The sequence below is a fragment of the Coffea eugenioides genome, chromosome 5, assembly GCF_003713205.1.
Source record: "Coffea eugenioides isolate CCC68of chromosome 5, Ceug_1.0, whole genome shotgun sequence".
Classification (NCBI taxonomy): domain Eukaryota; kingdom Viridiplantae; phylum Streptophyta; class Magnoliopsida; order Gentianales; family Rubiaceae; genus Coffea; species Coffea eugenioides.
The window spans coordinates 51,984,615-52,012,487 of record NC_040039.1 but is presented as its reverse complement, the minus strand read 5'-3'; the positions used below and the strand labels follow the sequence as shown (position 1 = coordinate 52,012,487).

The window sequence follows — 27,873 nt, the reverse complement described above, 5'->3', positions numbered from 1 at the left end:
ATATATATCATAGTATTAACAATTAAACAACTATTTTTCCCTTGGCTAATGTTTGCATAGCTGGTTTGGAATACATTTGTGGAATCAAATATGGCATAATTGCTTGGTGCTTTTGTTACCGTAGGATAAGAGTGTCAGTCTTTATTTATTGGTACTCATGTAATTTTGTGAATCAAAAGGAGAGGTGGTCTACGTAATTATAGCAAGCTTAAGGGGAGGTCACCTTGATTTAGCATTTTCTTTTCACATATTAACGGACTTGCTCCCTCTGTCTCTCGACGTGCTCTCTCTCTCTCTCTCTCTCTTTTTTTTTTTCCACCAATTTATTCATTTAAAGCACCCTCCTCCACCTCAACACACACACACACACGGGCGTTAGAGAGAGTTTATCTCTCTTTCTTTTCTCAGTTTCTCTTTGCCCAACAACGCCCCTCCCCCACATCCCCTGCCCCAATATCTCTCCTTCTATATATGCTGCTCTCTACTTTTTGCTCTGTTTGTTCTCTGCAAAAACAAGAGCAGATACGCTTATTTTATTGAGAGAAAAGTACTTGCTTGAGAGAGGGCAGCGCCGATGGCCGCAGAAGTTAGTTCGCTAATTAGGATTTTGAACGCTGCTGATTCTAACGACTCCGGTAAATCAACGGCTTTGATCACTCGTGACCTTCTTGGTGGCGGTTGCCCTCTTGATTCCAAAGAGCTGGACCTGGACATGCAAGTTCCATCTGGTTGGGAAAAGCGCCTCGACTTGAAGGTATCATCTTTATTCAGCAGTTATTCTTCCCCATCGCTTCAATTTCCCCAGAACATCCAGCCAATCCTTTTTTTTCTGAAAAAAAAAAGAAGATAAATCCCTTCTTGATTCTTTAATGGTCATGATTCTTGAAATGAGTCAACTATTCGTTTGTTATAACTTATACTACTATTTACGATTCAGTCTCTGTGGATCCTTTATGATTTTGGATTGCTATCGGGGTTTTTTGGGATTAAAAATATCGTTAACCTTTCAGTCTGATGAAAATAAGTTGGCAGTTCTCACCCCTCTAAATTAGTGTTTCATCCATTCTTATGTCTCTATCAATGATTGTTGCAATATAAAGGAGTGACCATTTACAATTTCAATGACTACTTAATGTGTTTTTGTGTGAGAAAATGGTACGCAGAAAGCCTTCTTTCTTTTTTTTTTTTTCTCCCCCCTTAATTTTGCAAAATTTCATTTGATGATTGCTTTTGTTGTGTATTAGTACTATGGAGAAGCGCTGATGAAAATCTTTTATTTCCCTTTGGTTTTGGATGGATTGATGTTCGTTGTTATGCTAATTTGATCTGAATATGAACTAGGACTACCCTTTTGTCTTGCTCGGCATTTATTTGGGGGAGGGGGGGATTGATTTGCATTGAATTGAATTTATTGCAGATGAGGTTAATAGTTCTTTTTTGGAGATTCTTTAGGCTGTACTAAATCATCACTAGTAATTACTGGAGTAACTTCACTTCTCTATTTTAAATTATGATGTGATGATCGTATTTCGTCAGAAGCTGCTAACTTTGAATGGAAGTAATGGATCCGATCGTTCGTGGATATGGTTTTGAACATACTACTAATAAATTCACTATTCACTTGCCTTGCCCAATTCTATTATTTTTTCTATTCGTGAATAAATTATTAATTATGGCTAGATACTACGTCAGTTACTTTTTTTTTTTTGTTGAGGGAATACTACGCCAGTTACACTTGTTAGCTTTTAAGCATTAAAAATGATGGCATCACTTATTTTGCAGTTGATAATAACCATTCCTGGTAATTCCATTTCCTTCCATCTCTGCCCTGCCCTGCCCTGCCCTGCCTGTTAGGAAAAGGAATAATGGTTTTTATTTTCTTTGCTTTGCTTTCCTTGTTCCTTTTTGTTTTACTTTTTGTGAGGTTGAGAGACGTGATGGGACGAAAGCTTGTAGGCACCAACGGAGATCATAGTCGCCGCAGTAATATGTAGGAGTATTTTTTAGCAAATGCGGAAGGGGACGAATTTAAGAAAACCTGTCAGTACCACCAAGCCAAGGCCTCCTTTTTAACAAAAAAAAAAAAAAAATTTAAATTTTTTTTTCCTTTGTATGGTCCTTTTACTTGTTCTATCAGATTGTACAACAATGGCAGAGGTATTGGTATTGGCATGTTCTTTATCACAAGTAGGTATTCACGTCTTTATGCATTCTGTGCGCACAGTTAGATGCTCTCGTGTAATTCCTCGTGATCATCTCATTCCTGACAACTGATGTGTACATGGAATATGGTTATTCTTGAATTGCAGTCAGGAAAAGTCTACCTCCAGAGATGTGATCCTCAGAAAGCATCTGCTTCAACATCAGATCAAAAGAAACAGAACGACCGCACGAGTTCAAAGCTTCAGGACCTTAACTTTCCACCAGCTGCAAAGCAGCCAATGGACCTGTTTGACGATGGCAGCTTAGACCTTAAGCTGGTGCCATCATCTTCAGCATCCGCATCAGCAGCGCCGTCTTCCAATTACCAAAGCGTTTGCACTCTGGACAAGGTAAAGTCAGCACTTGAGAGGGCAGAGAAAGAAACATTCAGGAAGCGGTCGATATCTATGTCAAAATCATCGTCGCCGCCTTCGAATTCTTCATCCTCAATCAAAGACGGTGAGGTTGGGGATGAGGAGAAGTCAGCAACTTCGTTTGCGGCTGGTTGTCCCAGTTGTCTGCTTTATGTGCTCATATCGACAAAAAACCCCGAGTGCCCTCGGTGCAACGCTATTGTGCCGTTGCCTTCGCCTTCGACAGTGAAAAAACCGCGTATTGATCTTAACATCTCAATATGAGCCCCTATGAGGAATCTAAGCACAATTATGTTGATTTTTTGTAAAGATAGCAGCAGATAGCTTTTGTAAGTAAAGACACAATAGCATTAGCACAAATATTTGAAGGCTTTTGGTGTTCCTTTCTTGGGACAAAATAGCAGATAAAATCCATTTTGGATTTCCATGGCCCTTATTTTTAACCCTTGTTTTTTTGGCGTAAATGGTTGTTTCCTTTCTAACCCGATTGAATGCCTAGGCGTGCATGTATTTTTTGTCTTTAATACAGGTGTCAACTGGCGGTTTCAATGCATATATCAGTTGGGGAAAGAAATTAAAGCTTAGGACAAAGAGGAAAAGATCGCTCGAGTGAATCAAGTGTTACATGCCATACAAGTTAAACGTCCCGTCACATTTCATGATTAAAACTTCAAGAAAGGCCCATCAATGGGCAAGGCCTACGGCACAGGGCGGTTACAAGCGCGGGCTTTTTCTACCACAGACTCGTATCCCAATTCGGTTTTTCTTTTTTATGAAATTGGGGGTGTTAAGAATCGAGGAGCGGTGATTGTAGTTGGTACTTCCATTTCTTGTAGGTATGTGAACTCGGGATGCTACTACTGGTTTGGATATGATTATTTGTTAAAGGTAAAAAAATTTAAAAAATTATTATTCACAAAATATGTTCTTCAATTATTTTTTAATCTCTCGTATCACACACGTCACATTACAAAAAAAAAAGAAGAAAAGTGTGTGTTACAAAACAGACAGTGCATCAACAAAACAAAATAATACGTCTTAGTTCTGATGGTATAATACAATGACAGTGCAAAGTTGAACCTTTCTCCGTTTTGGCTGTAGGACGATAAATCATGCGTCTTAGTTTTTGGAGATGGGTGTGTAAAAGACGTTTCTTGTTTTATTATATCGCCTCTTTAGAGATGAAGTTGTGTTGGCGCACAGTTGATTGACTTGGTATGCTTTGACTTTCCACCTGCTACTACTTTTTGTGCGTGGACTGTGGACTGTGAAAACTGAAAAGAGAGGGTGTTGAATAAGTACAGTACAGTCTGTTCTCTACGCCGGAAGTCCTAAAGAAGCAAGTGATCGTAGGTCAACAAAACTTTCAACTTTCGAAAGATGGATGATAAAGAATTCTCACCTTTTTGAGTTGTGCATGATACAGTAGTGGGAATTAACGGGCCAATGCTTGCTTATTGCCTCATTGATAGGACTGGAGTACCATAACATTGCGCACTAGCACAAACCAACCTAACGGAGTTTATTTACGGATCAGTTCTGAATTAATTGATGAAGTTAAAACCATACGCATACATTGTACGACTTGATCATCAATGAGACGACAATCATCCATTCCGATTCCGATTGAAATTCATGACTTGCATCCATTCGATTCAAGCAGCTTGTATGCCAGCCCCGCACGCACCCTGCAAGCATAAATGGACGACGTGAAGAGTGGAGGCGGCAGTTGTTCAAAATCACACGTAAAATTTTATTCTTTATATTTTTTGTTGAAAAAATCACCAAAAATCTATATAGGAGATAAATTTCGTACAACAACTCAATATATATATATATATAGAGGCACGTACATACAAGTGTATGTGTGAAGTATTTGTATGTGTGCGAGAGAAGAGGAATAATGCTAAAAATAATATATTAATCACACACTAAAATGACAAAACTATATATAGACTATCTATATATATGATCTGGTAGAAAAGTCTTACAACCATAATAAATTTTTTAATAAAATATGAAATCCTAAATAATAAAATCACTACTATAACTCGACTCCGATAAATTTGACTAAAACACTGCTAAATAATTATATGAAAATATCTATTTTTGATTTAACATGCCAACGATTATAAATGAAGATTTTCCTCTCCAAGCAAGTTCTATTTCTATACAAAATTTTGCCTTGAATCCATCATCGTGTGTGTGGAAAATTCAACTTGGTCTTCTACAAAACCAAAAAATAATTTTTAAAAAAAATCCATGTTCTGCGGTGCAAATTAATTTAACAAGCCTAAGCCTAAGCCTAAGCGTAAGTAGGTAGTATTAGTAATGAAAATTTCATTCCGGGACTTGGTGTACGAAGTTGGTGGGCTGTGCTGAGTTCTGCCGCTTTATATTATAATGCGGAGAGAAAGAGATACGGGACGGAGGACGAAACGAAAGAACGCATCGTGGCATAGAACATAAATGAGTGGGAAGACTGTCCACCTAAACTTCGTCAAACAGATATTGATTTTGTTTCATAAAATCAAATGCTAATTATGGCAATTCATTATACATACCTAACCTGCATTAAATATATATAGTCCATAATCAACCGAAACAACCACCATCAATTGTTTGCTCTTAATTTTTTACTTATGAACTACTACTACTACACAGTACGCACGCACGCACGCACGCTACTCTACTTTGAAGATCGATCGATTCAAGTCTCAGAATTCCTTGAGCCATCACATTTCCTCACCTGCCACTTTGGCCATAGGTTTTAGGTGGCAAAGGGTCATATGATCAGGACACAAATATAAGTATTGTATGTATGACTTTATAATATATAATAATACAACAATGATCATAGACAAACTAGGTAGGGTTGACTTTGTTATTCCTGCAGGATCAGGATGGCGGTACACCTGCCGGCTGCCCGCTTCGGCTTATTTCCATGCTAAAATTGCTGTTGTCGCATGACTTCGATCAACCACTAATCAGCACTAGTAGTAGTATTTCGTAATTACCATCTCAAATTAATTCATGACGTGATAAACTGTCCATGCTACTAATATCGATCGAGGCGTGAGATCAACCATCTCGTCATCTTCTAGGTTTGATTATTCGTGTCTATCACTCTCTCATAAAAAAACCACTAATAGTAATTCCTCCATCCCCTATGCTTTTTTTTTTCCTTCTCACGCCATCCTTGAATCATCAATTATTGATGCAGTAGCAATTTTGCCTTTTGTTATTAAGTTCGAATCGTAGGAAACTATATATGAGCATATATACGTAATTTTCTTTTGAAACTTTTACAAATTCCAAGCTTCCGAAGTAACTAGTTCGCTTTAAACTATAAAAATTTACGGCCAGAGAGTTAGAGAAAGTTTTTTTTTTGCATATAGTACTTAGTACCATGCATGCATCCTTGGGCGGTAGACAAACATTCATAAATGAGGAAAGCGAGCTCATCATCATCATCATCATATGTTTCATCACAATGAAGGAAGCGGATTCAAGTACTGGTGCTCGTCAAAGAGGCAGCTGCATTTTCAGCTAGCCCACCAGCTAGCTGGGGCCTTCTTTTTTTTTTTTGGTGTGTCATACGCAACTGTGGCTTTTATGTTTTAACTTTGGGGGAGGGGCGGGGTTTTATTGCTTTCACTGGCCTTGTATTCAATGGCCGGGCATCCACTGGCATGCCTGCAACTTAAATTAAAAACGTTATTCAAGAGAGCTAGCAGCAATTCAATGCCTGCCTGCATAAATAATTTATCTGCGCGCGATGCTTCTGGCTCTGGTTTTGGTTGTTGCCGTCATCATTCATGCAGTGAAGAGCAAATCATCAATAATACTGCTACTGTACCATCTTTTTCCTCGCATTCGTAAATTTATCATAATTCATTCATGCTCCCACAATTATCCGTCATCCCTCCTTCAACGTTACGACTCAATATTGCTCTAATAATAAGCTGCGTAGCCGCAGCAACCATAATGGAGGATAGGATTCTCACAAGTGATTATAAATATCAGTAGATATATCATTATATATAGGTCCCGTCTCGCCATCAATATTGCTCAAGTCTGCTCCTTCATAAATACATACACACACACATATACGAAATCGAATTATTAAAATGCTACGGTTGGAAGTTGTACAAATTAATCATGACAATTAATACAGATCTTGATTCTTTAGCCTATATTTTTTTACTGTATGTTATTTTTGCCTTCAAGAAGACCCACTAGTTTTAGATTAAGAGATCCCAAAGGAAAGGAAAAAGAAAGAAGAACAAAAGCTTCAGAATTTAGGAGTTCAAATAGTTATCTGAATTGACAAAAGCTTCAGTTCCGGAGCATTTTGTCTGCTTTTGGCTATTTACTTCAATTAACCACAATAACGAAATTATGGTAAAAAAAAAATTAAATAAATAAAGTACAGGAAAGGAACCCCTTTGCGAAGGTATGTGTATTTCCTTAAATTAATTAGGTGCGCGACGATGGATATGCGTGGCATGCACGCATTGGTTGATGAAAGGCTCGTCTCATTATCAAAAGCCATTCTGGAGTCTTGACTATCGACAAGGACTTTGTTTCATGAATTTAAGGTACTCGAGCAGCCAACAGCATATGCAAGGAACATTTAGAGAGAACTCGCGCGCACACACGCATCCATATATATATATATATATATATATATCGCTGTATATATATAGCTCCATCTTGAGAGGTGAATTACTAATTACGATATTATAATATTATCATAATACAATAAAAGAAAAGGCATTCTCGTTCATAATTTTGTAGACCACCCTCTGAATTAATGATGGAAAAGAGTATTTACCTAAATTTCGTCGAAAGGGATGTCCTTAGCCAAGTACAGGTAGTGGGTTCATCATCATGGCGCTAATTAAGGCATTTATGGTGACTGCTCCTTTGGTTTAATGTTTTCAAATGGATTTAAAAGTTGTTCACCCACCGCCTGGAATAAACTACTACTGCTGCTCTGCTAAAAATTAAAGCTTTGACTGAAGTCATCATGTGGTTATTTATGCTCTAACTGTCGGAAAATTAGTAATTAGTTTTTTTATTGATTTTAGTTATTTAAAATAGTAACCAAAAATTTTCCTATTCTATATAAGTCTAAAAATTAGCATTGATTTTCTGTTGTTATTTGATTTTTGATCAAATAATATTCGGTATAAGTAAGTGGGTTTGCATACTACAAAGTAACACGCAAGAGACGTCAGACGATATATAACCTTATATATAGAGATGAGAGAGAGAGTTCTTAAGAGATAAAAAATAGTATACAAGGGTTGGGTTTGCATTCAAATTATATTCTTTTATATGGTTTTTTTCTCACAATGAAGAACATATTTTTTTCTGTAGACATAAACTCAATGATGGAGTCAAACCATGTTCAATTCTTGTATCTCATTTACCTTCTCATACTTGTGGCTTATTTCTAATTAAATTGTTTTGTACTTGATATATCAATTGTTGTTTGTTCCGCGTTTGGATCTTAACAAGTTGTATCAGAATTTGATTGTGAAATTAGGCGGCTCACAGGCACTTGAATTTCAACAAATTGATATTAGAGCGGGGTGGTTAGATCCTGATTGACTATTTAGATCAAATGAGTTGGTACATGTATTAATTCAACAATTTAATAGTTGATATCCTTGTTTCAATGATTTGGCAAAAAACATTGATGGTAAATGATGGAAAGTCGGAAAGTATGAAAATACTTGACTGTGAATCTAGACAGGTGATTCAACAATTAAGAAAAAATGTGAAATTTAATGTTGATTTTGAACGTGAATCGATGAAAATCTCACATAGCAGGGCGGTTCTGAGGATAGGAAGAAATATGATGATTTTACTATTTAGTTGCCTCAATGATCAAAAATATAACTCACAAAAGGAGATTCCGAATTGCCAGGGATGGTGAGAAAAAAAAATCCTACAACGAGAGATGGTGAATTGAGACACCTTTTTGCGAGTTAACTGGAGGTTAAATTCGGGGTAATTATACATGTTAATTTGCCGATCGAATCAATTGGATGCCAGAATTGAATTGATTCGAATGTGTAGTTCGCTACCATATTATTTGGTAGTTAAAGTCAAATGGTTAGTAAAAGAAATATTCGTCAAAATGGAAATTTGTTAGGAAATTAACTTAATTTCTTTTAGAAAAATTTCTTTTTTTGAGTGGAAGTAATTAATTTTTTAATTGATTTTAATTACTTGAAATAGTAGTTAATAAATTTTTTATTCTATATAAGTTTATGAATTAGCATTGATTTCCTATTGTTATTTGATTTTTTACAAAATAATTTTTTTTTTTTATAAATAGGTGGGTTGACATACTACAAAGTGATACATAAGAGCACACAAGAGGTGAAACGTAGCCTTATACATGGGGGTTTTTGAGAGAGATTATAGATGATATATAAGGATTGCATTTGGGTTCAAATTATATTCTTGTATAGAATTTTTCTCGCATAATAAAGAATAGATTTCTCTCTATGGATGTAGGTTTAATGATGGAATCAAACCATGTTAAATTTTTATGTATCATTTATCTTTCATATTTGTGATTTATTTGTCATTAAATTGTTGTGTATCTGATATATCAATAGTTGTTTATTTCGTATTTAAATCCTAAAAAATGGTATTAGAACCTGGTTGCGAGACTGAACTGTTTACGAGCACACAAATCCCAACACTAATTACCTTACTGCTCTCTCATCATCTCACGCAAGTGGAGTAATGAAATTCTGTAGCAATTTCTATACATACGCTTTGCATCCACCCCAAGGCCTTACTCTGCTACCACATAATAACAGTACAAATTGTGTGACTCAACGTGAACGAAGAAAAGAAGTTCTACACAATCTAAGGAAGGAAAAAAACTTTTACAATTAAACAAATTCAAAAAATTACAATTTAAAATAAACTCTTGTGTTAGGGTATAAATGATAAGTAGAGTCCGTCATGGTTAATGTGGGTTCAATTTCATAGTAATAATGTTTTATGAGGAAGCTGGAAATGGGGTGTTTAAGTCAATGTTATAAGCCAAAATTGTTCGGTTAAGATAGTGATTGACTGAAAAGCAAAAAATACGTATACATATTTTAAAAAAATGTTTGCACCCCCCTCAACAGTTCCAAATAAATGCATTGTGGATCAGAAGTACTCAGCTAACTACTTTTAGAGTAGTTGGCCATTAAGAAAATTTTAAAATTTTACTTGGATGTAGGTCAAGAAATAAAATGTTTGGACTGGTAGTGGTTCATCGAGTTTTCTTTGATCTCTTTAGGTCCTCCCTCCCTCTAGCGTAGAGTATATGTACCAGATTTTCTTTCACCTCTTTAGATCTCCCTTCCCTCCAATATAAAGTAGAAGTAGTTGTAATATAAAATCTATCATAATGATAAAAAAAATATCAGAAGTACTTCATTTTCGTTAAGAATGAGAGAAAAAGAATATCATATTAAGCAAGTTGGCCCAAATCCTTAATAGAAAGGGAACAAAATGGGCCCTAAGTGGCTTAATCAGTTCACAGTGCTGTGTTGGTATCAAATAGAAGGTCCAATGCCATTTGCTGGCCTATCATGGCCCAATAAAATTAAAATAAACACACAATCCCATGATTTTTTTGGGGATAATTTCAGAAACCTCCCCTGAGGTTTTCGACAATTTCACTCGACTCTCTTGAGATTTACATAATTACAGAGACCTCATTTGTTGCGATAAAAAGATAATAATGCCATTTATTAATTGTTAACTCATTGAAAAATTCTATCAAATATTAACAATCTCTCATCTATTATTAATCAATAATTCAAACTACAGGGTCCGTTTGGATTCCTTGTTTTTTTTTTCTGTTTTTGAAAAACTGTTTTTCACATTCCAAATACTAACAGTAAATGTTTATTTCCAAAACAACTCAAAAAACACCATATCTAAACATTATATCAAAAACAACTCCATATGTATATTTCAATTATGTATATTATATATATATGTATTATATTAATATAAATTGAAATATTCAAATTAAAAATTATATATTATATAAATATTTATATACATTAATATTATACATAATATAATATAATATACATAATATGTAATATTGTATACATAAATGTATAAATATTTATACATAATATATTATGTACATTATATTATAAAATATACATTATTAATGTATAATATTATTATGTACATTATTGTGTATAATAATGTATAATAATGTTATGTATAATATATAATATACATAATATGTAATAATGTATAAATGTATTATATTATGTAAGGTATATTATATTATGTATATTATATTATATATATACAATATTATGTATATTATACAAATTGAAAATTATATATTATATATTATATAAATATTTATATAATGAAATATACAATAAATATTACAAATTGAAATATTATATAAACACCATATTTATAATATTATAATTAATATTAATGTATATTATATATATTAAATATTTATTTATACATATTATAAATATTTTATTTTATTAAAAAGTATTTTTATATATTTATAATACATTTACATAAATATTATATATAATATAATATATAACATATATTATATATATTATACATTTCTATAAATGTACATTTATACATAATATATATTTTAATGTATATTTATAATATACATTTATATTATGTATTATATATAATATAATGCATTTATAATACATTTATACATTTATATTAATATACATAATATTAATTTTACATTTATACATAATATTAATACATTAATACATTTATATTAATTATATTAATACATTTATACATAATATTAATATATATTTATAATATATTAATTTATACATTTATATAATATTCATTGATAATTTATAATTTATAATAATATACACTTATACATTTATAAATATATTTATATTATGTATTATATATAATATAATACATTTATATATTTATATATTTATATATAAATAAATTTATTTATAAATATTTATAAATGTATTATAAATGCATAAATGTATATTTATATAAAAATATAAAAATAAAAATAAAAATTATAATTTATACATTTATACATTTATATAATATTCATTTATAATTTATAAATTTATAATAATATACATTTATACATGGGATAATATATTTATATTATGTATTATATATAATATAATACATTTATAATACATTTATATATTTTTATATAAATATATAAATATATTTATTTATAAATGTATTATAAATGCATAAATGTATATAAATTTAAAAATTATAAATTATAAAATATAAAAATACTCAAAAATATGTTTTAAAAATACCTCTAAAAATAATTCAAAAAACATCTACAGTAAGTCTTTTCCATTTAACTATTTATTCTCTTTCTCATATATCTATTTTTTTTCAAACTTATTTATTTATTATTATCAACCAAATGTGTACTGTCGCTACTAATAAAATCGCCATACACATTAAACCACCAATATTTATATATCTTGGTATCTATTCCCAATTCTCGATTTTCCATTATTAGTAAATAGTTTCTTTGTGCCCATTTATGTTTCCAATTTTTGATAGGTATTATCAAATTGAAATTGTCAAATGAAAAATTGAGTGCTAATTTCATTATCAAATTAGATGGAGATGAAGATAGTGACAATGATAAAAAATAAAAATTAAAGACAAGAAGTGGAATAAGAACTAAATATAGGTTATATGTTTATGATTATTATGAAAAAAAATGTTCTTAGTATATATTTATAACTGCATTGTGTTTCTATTTTTTTATTTATAATTATTGATATTATTCCTATATAGATAATTTGATTGATTTTGAACTCTGTGTCAATGAAATATGTTGGATATTGATATTAATAGTGATGATTTAGATAATTTTGTATTAAAAAGGTGGCAGCCATGGAATTGAAATTTATGGATATTGATGAATATTGTAGTATATTAAGTAAAAACTGATATTGTTATGAAATTGTAGGTGAGTTTTGGATATATGATGTAACTTTTATAGTTGATACATTGGTATCTATCAGAAATTTTTAGGTAAAAATGAAACATTAGAACAAAGATAAGTGTTTATTTAGTAGTGATTTCGATGTTGATAAGTAGGTAATAGTGGTAGGAAATAAATATAAATGAAATAGAGACGGTAAACCATTTTTTTCTTTACATTTTTGTTGTAAATTATAACTCAATGGCATTATAGGAATTTTGGAAAAAAAAATATAGCTTTTTGGATCTAGAATGTTACTTAAATAGTGAGAATAAGGAAGGTAGGTGTAATTTGTAGAAATTGAAGGGAGTTTCCTGCAATTGTTAAAAACCTCAGGGAGGTATGTGAAATTAACCCTTTTTCAAAAAAATAAATGCTCGGCGGGATGGCAATGGGCCGTCCCGCGTGGGTAGAAATGGGGCGAGGACACCCCCACCTTAAAACGGTCCCATCCCCCGCCCCGTTTCCCGCATAAAAAAAAAAAAAAAAATATATATATATATATATATATATATACACAAAAGTAACAAAACCCCTTATTATCCCCTTCAGTTCCTCCTTCGCGGCCACCGCCGTCGCCTCCCATTCCCTCAGTTCTAATCACTACTCAGCTAAACCCATCCTCTCTGTCTAAATAATTTTACCCAACCCAGAATCCATATCGAGCTGATATCTTCGTCGGCAAGTGATCGGAGGTAAATCTTCATCTTTTTCTTGCTGATATCTTCGTCTTTGTTATCCTTGTGCGCTTAAATTGTTTGATAATTAGGAGGGAACGGGTCTGTCTCTGTTTCTGGTTCTAGGTTTTTGAGTTTCCAATCAATATTCGTTAAATCAAAGCTTTTGGGCTGGCTAATTAACTTGAATTATTGGGGTTATCGCATTTCATTTGCCTGTGGCTAGCTGCTGTGACGACTAGGAGTTGTAGGTCTTTTGTTTTTAATGCTAATATTTCTTGCTTACTGATCGTAATAGTTGCAGCAGCTTGCGCATGATTGTGTGGGTTGGAGGGGAGGGGTTGGGTATCGCAAGTGAACTGAATTTCTGGTCTAGTAGCAAGTTAGAAGAGCATTTCCGTGGAAAGCACTGATTTTCCGTCGACTTCTATTGCGCGAGGATACATTATAGTCTTTCTTACATCATTATTCCTGTGGGCTGTGGTGTAGTGGGATATTGTTTCTTATCTCTTGCCGCTCTTTCTCAGATTTTCCAGCAGCATTTTTTTTTGAAAGTAGGACTAATTATATGACCTTAAGCAAAGCTGCTGGGATTTTGATACAGTAAAATGAGGAAGAAGCAAAAGCAGAAGATAGTGTTGCCGCCTGAGCTTCCGCCGGAAGTGCCCGACGATGAAATTCAAGTCTCTGACGAGGACTTGCAGTTCGTCGACCAGAATCGAGACTATGCCGGATTTGTATCCAATTTGGACACTAAATCCATTACCAAGTGAGTTGCTTTGTTCTTTTAATTTTTTCCCTTTACCATCTATATCAATGCATTAATTAGAAAAGAAGGAATAATTGTTTTATGTTTCTCTGTACTGAAACATGGAAAAAAAGAAAAAGAAGAAACTTCATCATGTGTAGTAGGATGGAGGTTGAACTGTAATTTCTCTTTGTTTCTGCTGCCGGCTTCCGTTCCCATTTGCTAAATACTGTCTGTTTATGCATTGCTATATTTCCAAAGGATTTGATTGTCTGGCTAAGTGTTTGAGCTTCACAATTTGCGTGGATCGATAATCTCCAACGTCGAGGCCTTAGTTTCTTTCGTGGTTTCTTATCTTTTAACTACTTATTCTAGTATCTAATGCTAGCTTTTGACATACATTCATTTTACTTTTGCATAATGAGCTTGGTTTATTTTACTTCAAAGGCATGTTACTCGTGTTGCGGATGTGAAGGATGATGCTTTAGAGTCTATGTACGAGAGACGTTTAAGGAAGAAATCAGCTGATAAAGACAAGGAAGAAGATGAGGTTGAGGTCGATCCTGTTGATGCACTTCCAGTGAAGACTTTGGATGGAAAACTTTATTACCGAACTGGTATAAATTGGGTTTTGTCTTGGTTTTTGATCAATGATGGCTGATTGTTGTATGCTGAAGTGTAATTTGATTGCACCTGCTTGCTTATGTTGCAGTGCCAAGCGCAGCTAAAAAATCTGAGACTGAAGCTACTGCTGCCAGTGAAGACAATGGGACAGCAACACCCATGGTCAAGTTGACAAAAGCAGAAAAGAGGGCAAAACAGAAAAAGTTGCGGAAAGAAGCCAAGAAACAAGTTAAAGAGACAGCTCAATCAGATGAGGTGCGGCAAGCACCTCAGTCAGAAGTGTTGGTATATAGCCCATGTACATCTCAAATCTGTGTTTGGTTTGCTTATATAGATATACAGAACACATATACTTGTACGCTGGCACACCATATGTACTAATTTAAATTCCCTAATACAACTATATGGGCAACTCAAATGTATAAACGATACAAAGAATTCCGGGCACAAATGATACAGAGTGCCTTGTGTTCTACATGCTCATTAGTGTATCCTGTAGTACTTTAAAAGCTTTAACTTTCTTTCTACGCTTTTTATAGAAGAAAAAGGTATAAAAAAGAAAACTCTAACAATGAGAAAGAAGATGATTCAACCCAGTCATTCCCTTTAGATTCTTTGGATTATCTTTCATCATTTTTCTAATTTCCACTGTTTTATATCTGAAGCAGAAGTTCCTAATTGTTGCTTGTCTGCAATCTGTTATTGGCATGGCACTTTTACATATTAGGATGAGGTGAAAAAGGAGCTCACTGCTGAAGAAGCCAATGACAAGAAGAAATATAGACTTGCTGAGCTGGGAACTGCACTACTCGTGGATCCAGAATCTAACATCAAATCTCTTAGGGAGATGCTGCAGATTGCAAAAGATGGAGAACACTCTATAGTGATACTGGGGCTAAAATCTTTGTTGGCTGTTTTCAAAGACATTCTTCCTGGGTAGAAGTTTTGCTTCGGACTCTTTTAAGTTTTCTGCTTTTCTTGTTTTTCAAGATGAGTTTTATTTTCTTTTTCGAAAACATATGTATAGACGAACATACAACTGTGACAACTTTTCCGTTCTGTAATGCAGCTATCGTATCCGACTGCCCACAGAAAAGGAACAGCAAATGCTGGTTTCTAAAGCTGTTAAAAAAACTCGCTTGTACGAGTCAACCCTCTTAACTGCCTACAAGGTTTGATATGTACCTTCTGAAACAGTTTTTGCAGGCATTGAGCTTTTAAACTCAAACCTTGTGTTTTCTTCCTAGCTCAGATTTGCTGACCTATTTGGTGCTGCTTTCTGAGTTGAAAAAATGACTACCTTATCGTTGTTGACATATTTTGGACAATGCTTGGCTGATTGTGTTCATGATTTTGAATGCCTTTTGAGGGAGAGTTTTCAGGAATTGTTTTACCCTTCATTATTTTGTTGGACAGTGCTTACTTACCATGTTATCAACTTACCGTCTTTTACTATTAATTTTAGTTTTAGTTAGTAATGCTCTTGTCCTGATTGGTGTTTTAAAACTTGCATCAAACCGGTCAGTTCGAGTGGTTGGACTGGGAACTGGCTAGTTTGCCTGTCCAAGTTAATACTAAAACTAGGTAACCAGTTGGACTGAGAACTGATAAACATTGTGAAACTAATTTTTGGCTTGATATGAAATATTCTTGGTTTTTGACCAGAGTGTTGGGATAGGATCACTATTATGAACGATTAAATTTATTGCATTAGTTGATTGGAGTATATGTACATGTTATGCAGAGTTATGCTGACAACTTTGTGTTCTCTTTTGATGCATCAACAGGCATTTGTGCAGAAATTGATAACACTTGAGGAGCAGGCTGTGTATAAGTGTGTGGCGATGCGTTGTATATGCACTCTGCTTGAGGCAGTTCCACATTTTAACTTCCGAGAGAATTTGTTAGTGGCTATTGTAAAAGGCATAAGCTCCCAGGATGATGTTGTAAGGTCGGTCATATTCCTTTTTTTCAAGATACTTGTATATGTCAACTTCCATTGCATTTAGCATGTTTGAGTCATTAATTTTGGAACAGGTGAATGATTTTTCTTTTTCTGAAAATCCAGTGTGTACATTTATCCTTTAATATCTTATTTTTTAATATCTGAAAGGTCTGTTTTCTTTTGTTGTTTTGAGGATATACTTATTCAGCAAGCTCAATGGCTTCACAACATTCATGTGATTTGTGGTGAAAGTATCTAATGATGTGATTGGTGGTTGAGAACCAAAAGGTGTCAGATCCATTGCTTTATTTGTTCGCTTTGCTAAGTAAAACATCCTTAATCTTAGGTATGATAGAGCATGCTAAACTTCGAATTAAGCGCCCCAGAATAAAACATGACAATCATGCACCACAAGGATGTTGTTACATCATGCACCAACAATATGAGTCTTTGTAATATCAACAGTTCACAATCATTTGACTCATTTTTGTTTACTGGAACTGCATAGAGGGGAGGTCAAATTTCCGTCAAGTTAACTCCACATCTTGGGCTGCCAAAGTATAGCATTGGTATTCTAGATCGCCACAGTGAGTAGACACTTAATTAAGTGCAACCAACCCTTCTTCCCACCTCCAACTCAGCCAAAGAAACATATGCATGTAAGAGAAGGGAAAAATTGAAATTCAGGGAGCTTATTTCTTTGGGAAATAAAGGGCATATGTTCTTAGTGGAATGGGAGTTGTTCACCTATAGGAAAACTTATCCTTGATGTCGCCAAGAATTTTAGCTTACAAAAGGTTTGCTGTGACCAAGTTGGTTGTGATCCTATTATGCTGCGGTTACTGCTGCTTTCTGTCCATTAGACCACTCAATTCCTTCCTCAGCTATTTTGATGTTCATTTCGCATGTACACGCAAGATGTGTTTCTATGTTTCTTATTTCTTTCACTTAGTCATTTGTGTCTCAAATGATTGTTTGCTACTTCTTTACAGGAAACTCTGCTGTGCTACAGTTAAATCACTTTTTGAACATGAGGGAAAACATGGGGGTGAGGCTACGGTCGAGGCTGTTAAAATGATTGCTGAACTTGTGAAAGTTCACAACTGCCAGTTGCATCCTGATTCTATTGAAGTAAGAACTGTCCTGACTATACTTGATTATTTGAATTGTCTCTTGAACCGGGCTTCATGTTAATCATGTCTGGGTCATGTGATATCCCAGGGTCACATAGACAACCAGCAGAATTTGTTTGCTCCTCCATTTATAGCATATTAAATTGCCAAGAGTTTTGATTTGATGTATTTATTAGGGAGAAAAAATTATGTCTAGCTAGTTCGCAAAAAAATATTTTTTAGATGACTTAGTGAAGGTTTCCCAGCATATGGCCTATCTAAGGTTGAATTGTTTCTTCAAGCAATGTGCTAAGCCTAAAATGTGCAAAGCAACTGTTGTCCTCCTGGGCATGCCATTTGTTCTGGTGGTTTGTTCCCCCATAACCTTGATTTATTTCTGCTGGATGCTCAGGTTTTTATGTCTTTATCATTTGATGAGGATCTCAGGAAACCTGAAAGTTCTGAGGTGGATAACAAAACCAAAATGAAGAACTCTAAAAAGAAAAGGAAGCTTGTGGAGCCAAACAAATTGCCAGCTAGTGAGAACAAGAGAAGTAGGCGAGAAATCATATCAAAGACACGAGAGGAGGTACTTTCGTTCATATATGGGCTTCATTTTTTTAAAATAGAATTCTGTGAATCTTTCTTAAATGTTGCTGGCTGTTGTAGGTGAAAGCAGACTATAAGGCTGCATCATTTGCCCAAGATGTTGCAGAGCGGAGAAGGATGCAGTCTGATACTCTGTCAGCTGTATTTCAAACATTCTTTCGCATTTTAAAGCATGCTATGCAGTAGGTGTTTATTTCAGTCATCTAACCTTTAGTAAATGCAATTTCTGTAGATGATATGGCTTTTACAGTTGATAAAACCACTTTTCATCTGAGGAGCTCGATGGTTCCAGTGCCAACTGTTGTAATGTTGAAAAATTCAAATAAGTTTATTTGATAGATATTGTGATGTATATGAAAGTATTGGAGGAGTTTGAGTCTCTACAATTATAGTTCTAAATCAGTAGTTTAAGCACATTTTGGAACTACATGCGTAGTTACAATTATTGTCATATTTTATTTAGCAAATACTTCAGCTTTTTCTACTAATTAATTTCTGGCCTTGGTTTTCTTCCCGTGAATCAGGTGATTCGTTATCAATTTAATATACTGGTTGTAGCATGTACTTTTCGGATGGTCTTACCAGCTTGGTCACAAATTCTTCTTTCAGAGAACATCTGATCTTTTATACCTGTACCAGTCATTTAATAATTTGATGGAAATTGTAATACGAGTCTCTGAACCTTGCATTATGAAATATTCTTTGCAAACAAACTGAATAAAAAGACACTGTTTCTGTGAGTGTGGTTACCTTTTCTGTCAGTCTTCTATCATTGAAGAGATGAAGTTGTCATAGTAGGTCATTTATGTTCGTCTGTGGATTGCAGATCATTACTGAGTTCAATGGGGGAATCTTTCAGTCTTCCGCTGCTTGCTCCATGTTTGAATGGAATTGGGAAATTTTCACATTTAATTGACCTAGACTTCATGGCTGATCTGATGAATTATCTGAGAAAACTTGCTGGAGCTGGTTCCCAAAAAAATGATTCACATCATTTAACTGTATCCGAAAGACTGCAATGCTGCATTGTTGCATTCAAAGTAATGAAAAACAATTTGGAGGCCCTCAATGTTGACTTGCAGGAGTTTTTTGTCCAACTTTATGGTCTGATACTTGAGTATAGACCAGGAAGGTAAATATGCAGCTATAAAGATGATTTGCTTGAGAAAATGTTGCTTTGTGAACGTATTCAAAAGAATGATTCTTAGCTATAGTGTGGATCTTTTTAAGTATCCTTTTTTTGGTTCCCTGGATTAAATTTTGATGAAGTTTGTCAAAGGTAAAATTTGACATACCAGCACTTAAGTCATTTGTCCTTAATATGTTCGGTTTGTTCATTGTACCGGGAAGCTGGTTGGGAAAAGGAGGCAAGGATTAGGGGGTGAAACTGTTTTCTGGAGATTTGTGTTGTGCTGCACATGCTAGCTTGTTATACATTTAGTTTTTCTGGCAGGGATAAAGGTGAAGTGCTGGCTGAAGCTCTAAAAATAATGCTGTGTGATGATAGACAACATGATACGCAAAGAGCTGCAGCTTTTGTAAAACGTCTAGCCACGTTCTCTTTAAGCTTTGGTTCTGCTGAGTCCATGGCTGGTAAGTGTTGAATTCAACAAATCCAACCAAATTGGCATATTTGATGTGATGACAAAAGGTTGTGATGTTTCTTGCTTGAAATTCTTTCAGCCTTAGTTACTTTGAGGCATCTTCTGCACAAGAATGCCAAATGCCGGAATTTGCTAGAAAATGATGCCGGTGGTGGATCTGTTTCAGGTGGCATTGCGGTAATGCTCTTGTCTCTTCTGCAAGAAGATTAAGAAAAATACCAGTACAATTTGGACTTTTGTCTGGGATATAGCATCTTTCATGTGGCTTGAAAGTTCTGCAGCCACCTCAGATTACCTGTTCTGTGCAAACATGTATATGCTTGCATACTTACATGTGCATGCGCATTGATTAATTTTTCTATTTGTTTGGACAGGTTCAATGATTCGGTTATTATTTGCACTTTTGTGAACGATACTAGGATTTGCTTGCTGATGTTCATGATCACTTTAAAATTTGCAGAAATACAATCCTTATGCTACGGACCCAGGCCTAAGCGGTGCACTTGCTTCAGTCCTTTGGGAGCTCAACCTTCTGACTAAACATTACCATCCAGCTGTTTCTACAGTGGCTTCAAGCATTTCAACTATGAATACTGTGAGCAACCAGGTTTCTCATTCCAATATATCTCCTCAACAAGCTTTTGTTCAGCTGTCTCATGAACATGAATCTTTCATCCCAGCAAGCAACACTAAAAAAACAAGTAACAAGAGAAAAAAGGGATGCAGTTTGTCCTTCCCAATTAGCAGTGCATCAAAAGATGAGTTGATGACTTTAGCTGATGAAAATGCTGTTAGAAATAAACTCTCTGAGCATTTCTTGATACTGGATAACATTGTAGAAAACGAGAGATTGAGGACTGAGTTGTATTGCACAAATATGTCTCTGAAATTATGTGAACAGTACAGAAAGCAGAAAAGGAGAATCAGATAAGTTGTAAAGGATTAGCCTTGTAAGTTGTTTGCCTACTTTTGGGCCTTTCGAGACCTGGTGTTGGGTGTATAAGTTGTCCTATTCTTGAATCAATGACGGATGAGTTTTTTTATAGGTCGTCCATTTCAGTAGTTTTTATGTCCTTTTTGAGTTATTGTTTCATGAAAAGAGGGTCTTAGGTATTTTGTCAGAGTTTGCAATCTTCGCAGTTTGTTGAACCTTCTTTTTGTCAATGAAACATCAAACTTTCATTAAATCTACGGTGATGGTAGAAATTATATTACACGTACAAAATACCTAAGGTAATGAGTCGTTTAAGGTAAAATAAAAGTGATTGTTTAAGGTAATGAAGTTGGGCTGTTCTTGATGAGTGCACGGAGAGAACAAAGTCATGGTGAATTTTGGGCTCTATTTGTTTTTTGGATGGGTAAGACAAAAGTTTAGCTGTTCTTATTGGGATCAGAGTGTGGGAGGTAGAAGCATTGCTTTAAAACCCAGCCCGGATTGGGCGGTTGATCTGTTGATGGGCTGCTTTTCGGTTTGGGCAACCTTCAAAATCCAATTGTGTTAAAGGGGGAAAAAAAAAGAAAAAGAGAAGACCGGTCATTTTGAGCAAAATCAGAGAAATCGTTGATTGGTTCAAATGTCTTTCTTTAATTGAACTCAAAATTTGTTGACCGATTAACATTGCAAATTCAAACCTTACCAGCTACGGTTTCATGTAATGTAGGAAAAATTAGAATACAAAAGTTGAAAATGTTAGAAATAATTAATGCTATGCAAACATCTTTTACCTTCTACTTACAAAAGTTAAAAGGGTAAATAAGCAAATAGTTTTAATACATGAGTATTAAAACTCATGTAAACATTTGAATGTATTTAAAAGTTAAATATAATTATGACGTAATTATGAATTGTAAATGGATGAACAAGAGCTTCTAGACGGATCTAATAGTAATTGAGAAGGCAGGGAGTCGGAGATTCTGAGCAGGTAAAACTTTGGATTGGAACTGAGATGCAAAGAAGTAAAATAATAAAGCATCATTAGTTCCTAATCTCTTCTCGGAGGAGAAAAAAATGAGAGATTGACAGCGATTAATTTTTTATTTTATTCTGTTAAACAAAAAAAAAAGGTATAATTGTGAAAATGATTAGGAGGCGTTGCAAAGGGCATGTGCACCGTATCCCGTAATCCCAGCTGTCGCATGCAGTACTATTATATATTATACATTAGTAGTAGTCTACCACTTACGACGTTGTACGGCTGGAATCTATTCGATTCAGAGAAAGAATCACCAACACCAGCGAAGCAAATACTAATTAATTACTTTTAACTAGTAATATAGTACTGCTACAACAAGGAGTTGGAAAGTGCTGCTGCAGTGCAGTTACCCACCGGCCGGCGGGAGGTACTGACAGTTGAGAGCAAGAGAGAGAGAGAGAGCATGTGGGTGCTGATTGCGTGGATCGGAGGATAAGATTAACTAATCATTTGGGGTTTGTTCCAAACTGCCAAACTGCTGCTGATACAGAAACGCGTACGTACTGACATGTATCCGTGTATATATATATATAGGTGGTAATTTCTGTAGTGCATTCACAAAGGGAGAAGATACGTGTGAAAAGCAGATAATATGGCAAAGAAGCCTCCACGTTGCAGGCTGACAAGTAAACATACTGCAGCAACATCCTATATATATATATAGTAGCATTCCATTAACTAATCGAATCATTTGGGTTTGTTCCAATTTGAAAGTTCACGTTCACACACTATTGATCGGTGAACACTTCTTTTTATAGAGACACACACTACTATTGATAATTGATGGAGACGATTTCAGTTGTTCAATAATAAATATCGTGACGTCCCGGCTAATAATTATTACTCAGTGGTGTCTTGAACTTGAATCCCAGTTCACACTTGATGGGAGCAGGAGGAGGAGGAGTCAATGTTGAGGAATCGTTTCGTGTAGGTGTAGGTGTAGGTGAGTAGCTTTTCTTGGGTTGATCAGCCAAAGATTGTAATAATTATACACTGTTGCTACTGTTTGGTCTAGTACTGCAACTGCATTCAGTCGCTAAGTTGATGATGGCATTAGTGCGTTTGAATTACTAAATTATTTTAAATAATCAATTTGTTTGGATTGGGTTTTATTTCCCCCAATTTATTTGCTTATATCATCATTACAATTTCCAATACACCTTTTTTACCTTTCCAATTACCTTTTTATCTCACATACATCACATCACAAAAAGTGCTACAGTAAAAATATCTCTAATAATTCACAATCCAAACATATATTTCGTTTACATTATAAATATACATAATAATTTATTTTTTTATATTTTTAATTATTTTTACATTTCATATACATCACATCATAAAAAATATTAAAATAAATATTTCAAATAATATTTTATCCAAAATTAGCTCTTTTCGTGTACTGCATGTGTGTGTTGGTGGGTATTTATCTGTGATATAAATAATTTTCTTTGTGTGTTGTGAGCCCGATAGGACATAGTTAGTGAGTTTACTCCATTTCAGAGTCGATCCATCCAAAAAAAAAAAGAAAACTCCATTTCAGAGTCGATCCATCCAAAGAAAAAAAAGAGAGAGGTAGCATTCAGCCTAATTTTCAATCAGAATCATACCCACTTTGATTAGAAAACTCTAGATGCTTCCAAAGACGCGAGGCAGGCACTCTTTGGCCTTCAACTGTTTTGGGGGTTGGTGAACTTAAAAACATATATAATTCCAGTTTTCTAAGTACAATTTTGAAAGCAACTCAAGAATCGTAAAACTACTTTTAATTAAGTAGCTCAAAATGGTTACTTTGCATGTTCGCTCTTATTTTTAGTGGACAATAGTTTTTGCATGTATATATACTTCCCAAGAGTAAATATGCTGTAATCAAGTCTCGCCATTCTGTTAATCACGACGTAATTATTCATGTCCCATTTTACGTAGTTTGAAGAAAACTCAAATGACTCCGAAAATTTGTTCTCAAAGAATTTTTTTTTTTTAAAAAAAAAAAAGAAAGAAAAGAGGATACGAAACAGCACGGGGACACACAGTGTGTTTGGATTGTAAGTTATTTGAAATATTTTTACTGTAGCACTTTTTGTGATGTGATGTATGTGAGATAAAAAAGTAATTGGGAAGATAAAAAGGTGTATTGGAAATTGTAATGGTGATGTCAGCAAATATATTTGGCCAAATAATTGGCTGTCCAATTGATTGGATATATTGCAGAAGAAGGAAGGCCACGGGAAACAGATAGATAGATATACAGTCATTCAATAACTGATCATATATAAGGGAAAATGCCGGTTTTCATCCCCAAACTTTGGGGTAAGGACACATTTCGTCCTTCAACTTTTGGGCACGACACATTTGATGTCTGAATTAATAATTTTTGACCAATATCATCCTCAAACGGCAATTTAGCCAATTTTTAACGGAATTGGTCACGTGAAAATCACATGACCGTTGAGTAAACTTAAATCACATTTTTAACAAAACCTGCCAGTTTCCTGCATGCAATCAGTCAACTTTTGGCAATTTTGACTAAGCATCCATCAATAAACACTTGCGTCCCGTACGTAAGGGGGGAAAAAAGCTAAAAATAAGGATAAAATGAAAAATAGGCAAGCAAAGAAATAATCAGCATGAAAAATGAAAAGGGATAATTTCACAAACATCCCTTGAGATTTTTAATAGTTACAAAAGGCTCCCCTCAAAATTTAAAAATTACATATACTTTGCATGCATTTACTATTTATATAAGAGCAAATTATTTGAGTAGCCATTGAACTATTTGAATAGTAAAAATTTGGCCCTTCAATTATTCATAACATATTTTTACCCATTGAACTATTAAAAGTATAAACTTTGAGTTATTCATAACATATTTTTACCCATTGAACTATTAAAAGTATAAACTTTGAGTTATTCATAACATATTTTTACCCATTGAACTAGTATGTTTTGTATTTAACATAAATTAAATATGTAAAAGTTAAAAAAATAATAATAAATTGCCCATAACATACCAGTTCTTTATGGGAAACTGGCAGGTTTTGTAGTACGTTTGTACCAACTCTTTATGGGAAACATACCAACTCTTTATAGGAAAAATTGGTTAAATAGCGCCCAAAGAAAAACTAGTATGTTTTGTATTTAACATAAATTAAACATGTGAAAGTTAAAAAAAAATAATAAATTGCCCATAACATACCAACTCTTTATGGGAAACTAGCAGGTTTTGTAGTATGTTTTGTACCAGTTCTTTATGGGAAACATACCAACTCTTTATAGGAAAAATTGGTTAAATAGCGCCCAAAGGAAAACTAGTATGTTTTGTATTTAACATAAATTAAATATGTGAAAGTTTTAAAAAAAAATAAATTACCCATAACATACCAGCTCTTTATGGAAAACATACCAACTCTTTATAGGAAAAATTGGTTAAATAGCGCTCAAAAGAAAACTAGTATGTTTTGTATTTAATATAAATTAAATATGTGAAAGTTAAAAAAAATAATAAATTGTCCATAACATACCAGCTCTTTATGGGAAACTGGCAGGTTTTGTTAAAGATGTGATTTAAGTTTACTTAACGGTCATGTGATTTTCACGTGACCAATTCCGTTAAAAATTGGCTAAATTGCCGTTTGAGGATGACATTGGTCAAAAATTATTAATTCAGACATCAAATGTGTCGTGCCCAAAAGTTGAGGGACAAATGTGTCCTTACCCCAAAGTTTGGGGATGAAATCCGGTATTTTCCCTCATATATGATATATATATATCTGAGATAATCCATCCTCATTTCATCCAAATAACATGTGCTTCGCCGTGCTGTTTCAAAATAGAAATAGGATTGATGTAAACGGAAAATCAGGTAGTGTATGTTTTAAAGGGTTGCTTTGTAATTAATCGAACGATAAACTGCACTGATTGAGAAAAGACGACACTAGCATTTCCTCTCAAGTCATCCGAAGCAAGGCTAGTTTGAGTTAAAAATGGAATCAAGCAAGACCCAATTGTGTTAGGTGCAACGCTATAAAATGTGTTTTATTTGTTGCATATATGGCAAGCATCCAACTTGACACCGACTGCCAGTAGTTTTTTTTTTTTTTCTTCTTCTAAAAAAGATCTTTAGTTTTTATTGTTACCCCTCCACACACACACACACACACACACACAAAAAGAAACCGTACATAATCCGTACGCAGAGGGCGTGACAAGTTATTAAGCCAATCTAAGGACCGAAGAAACACCCAATTGAAGAAAGGCGGCATATGGCGCAATTTGCCCATATTACATACTAGTACTATACTTGGCATTGGTTGGTAATTGCTTAGCGGTTGGTTGGTTGGTTGGTAGGTACTCAGAGTAGCCTCTGCCCAGAAAAGAAATCATCATCAACAAAAAGGAGAGAAAATGAAATCAGTAGAGTAACTTTTGCTCTCTCTGAAAGTTCCTTTGCGCCAGCCGTCCGTTACCACATCTAACTTTTGATATCAAGGCAGGCACACAGTTTGCTTCCTGAGTATTATGAGATGACACCCCAACCAAACCACATCATCAAGTTAATAAGCAAATTGCAGTTGGTATATTTGGTTCAAAAAAAAATTTAAAACAAATAAAAAAAAAAGAAAGAAAACAAAGTGGTGATTGTACTAGTCTTTCAGCGATCGAGGAAGAGAAAAATACTACTAGTCTTCTGCTGGTGATGGCATGATATTTATGTGTGTGTTTTTTTTTTTTTTGGTGCTGGTTGATAGGGAATATTCTGTCCATTTTCCTGAATGAATCCATCATCATATCATCTTACAGGCCTAACAGCAGCTTTCACAGAAAAAAACTCCAAACTCGCTGCCATTTTTTGTCCTTTGAACGATGACACCACAGCGTATGTACACAAAACAAAACAAAAGAGAAGAAGAGAAAGTGTTGGATTATACCACACGGACGATCCATCTATATCTATGTAGATCGTCTCAGATCTGACTTCCTCCGCGCTAATTCATTCTCTATCTCACTCTCTAATTACCTGCAGCCTGCCCTAAATTAATTAATTGGAGTATATATATGATATATCTCTCCCCTTTTCTCTCTCTCGGTAATCTTCAACCAACGCCGGCTGGCTGGCTGGCTCCCTATAACTTAACCAAACAAAATATATGTACGTATATATATATATCTACTGTTGATGTACGTTTGGCTAGAGAAGGTCTTGATCGGAGAAAGAGTTGAAAAGATGTTGAAGGTGGGAGTAGTCATGGGGGGAGAGACGAAGAGCCTCGAGGACTCGCTCGAAGACGAAGACATGGCAAGGAATACGAAGCACGCCTCTGTGGTGGTAACCGTACTCCTGTGCCGATTGATTCAAGAGGTTGACGAATAGCGGGTGGTTCAACAACTCCGCGCTCACCACGAACCTTTCCATTTCCTCTCCCACGTACACCGGCAAGTGACCCTCCGGCACTCCGGCCCCACCTCGCCGCTGCTTTCTTGCTCTCGTAAACGACGACGACGATGATGATGAACAATTAGACGTGGTGGTGGTGGTCCCGGATTCCGATCTCAGTTGACAATATTGGGAGGAATCCGCCACTCGTGATAGTCTCCTTATAAGGTTCTTCATGGATAGTTTGGGTGGGTAATGGCGGAGAATGTGGGACGAGTTCAGGGGGGGAGAGAGAGAGAGATGGTATGGAGAAGAGATAGGAGGCGGAGGAGCGTTTGTTTTGGTATTGGAGGAAAAGCTGAGAGAGAGAGAGAGAGAGAGAGAGAGAGTGGAAAGGCCGTTGCAGAGGGGGCTGTATATATAGTACTAGCAGTATGGTTAATTGGCAAGGCTGTTTAAAAGAGGAAAAAGGCTTTGAGGAGTTGTACCTTTAGTAGTACTTTACGCCCCAACTCCTCCCCTAGGTTGTTATGTCCCAGTAGGTTAGAAAATGAATACAATAATCCTCCCTACCTAAGTCCCCAGTCCCTACAAAAAGAAA

The 27,873-nt window shown here is 34.7% G+C and overlaps 3 protein-coding genes across 4 annotated transcripts; 2 read left to right on the top strand and 1 right to left on the bottom strand.

The window, feature by feature from the left end:
• Positions 1–380: 380 nt before the first annotated feature.
• LOC113770570 lies at positions 381–2,999 on the top strand. The gene is made up of 2 exons (XM_027315072.1): positions 381–754; positions 2,310–2,999. The coding sequence occupies exons 1-2, from the start codon at positions 575–577 to the stop codon at positions 2,838–2,840; spliced, it is 711 nt and encodes a 236-aa protein (XP_027170873.1). The 5' UTR covers positions 381–574; the 3' UTR covers positions 2,841–2,999.
• Positions 3,000–13,147: 10,148 nt separating this feature from the next.
• LOC113770397 (nucleolar complex protein 3 homolog) lies at positions 13,148–20,970 on the top strand. Of its 2 annotated transcripts, XM_027314836.1 has the most exons (14): positions 13,148–13,301; positions 13,888–14,052; positions 14,479–14,648; positions 14,744–14,940; positions 15,383–15,591; positions 15,725–15,827; positions 16,443–16,606; positions 17,593–17,731; positions 18,125–18,301; positions 18,382–18,503; positions 19,148–19,453; positions 19,775–19,914; positions 20,005–20,102; positions 20,386–20,970. In XM_027314836.1, exons 2-14 carry the CDS (start codon positions 13,892–13,894, stop codon positions 20,854–20,856), a joined length of 2,457 nt encoding a protein of 818 aa, XP_027170637.1. In that variant the 5' UTR covers positions 13,148–13,301; positions 13,888–13,891; the 3' UTR covers positions 20,857–20,970. The 2 variants fall into 2 exon arrangements, with proteins under 2 accessions (XP_027170637.1, XP_027170638.1); XM_027314837.1 differs by lacking the exons at positions 13,148–13,301; positions 13,888–14,052; positions 14,479–14,648 and having other exon boundaries at positions 14,818–14,953.
• A 5,752-nt stretch (positions 20,971–26,722) lies between these two features.
• On the bottom strand, positions 26,723–27,623 carry LOC113770399 (auxin-responsive protein SAUR71-like). Its single transcript, XM_027314838.1, has one exon. The coding sequence runs from the start codon at positions 27,507–27,509 to the stop codon at positions 27,087–27,089; it is 423 nt and encodes a 140-aa protein (XP_027170639.1). The 5' UTR covers positions 27,510–27,623; the 3' UTR covers positions 26,723–27,086.
• Positions 27,624–27,873: the final 250 nt, after the last annotated feature.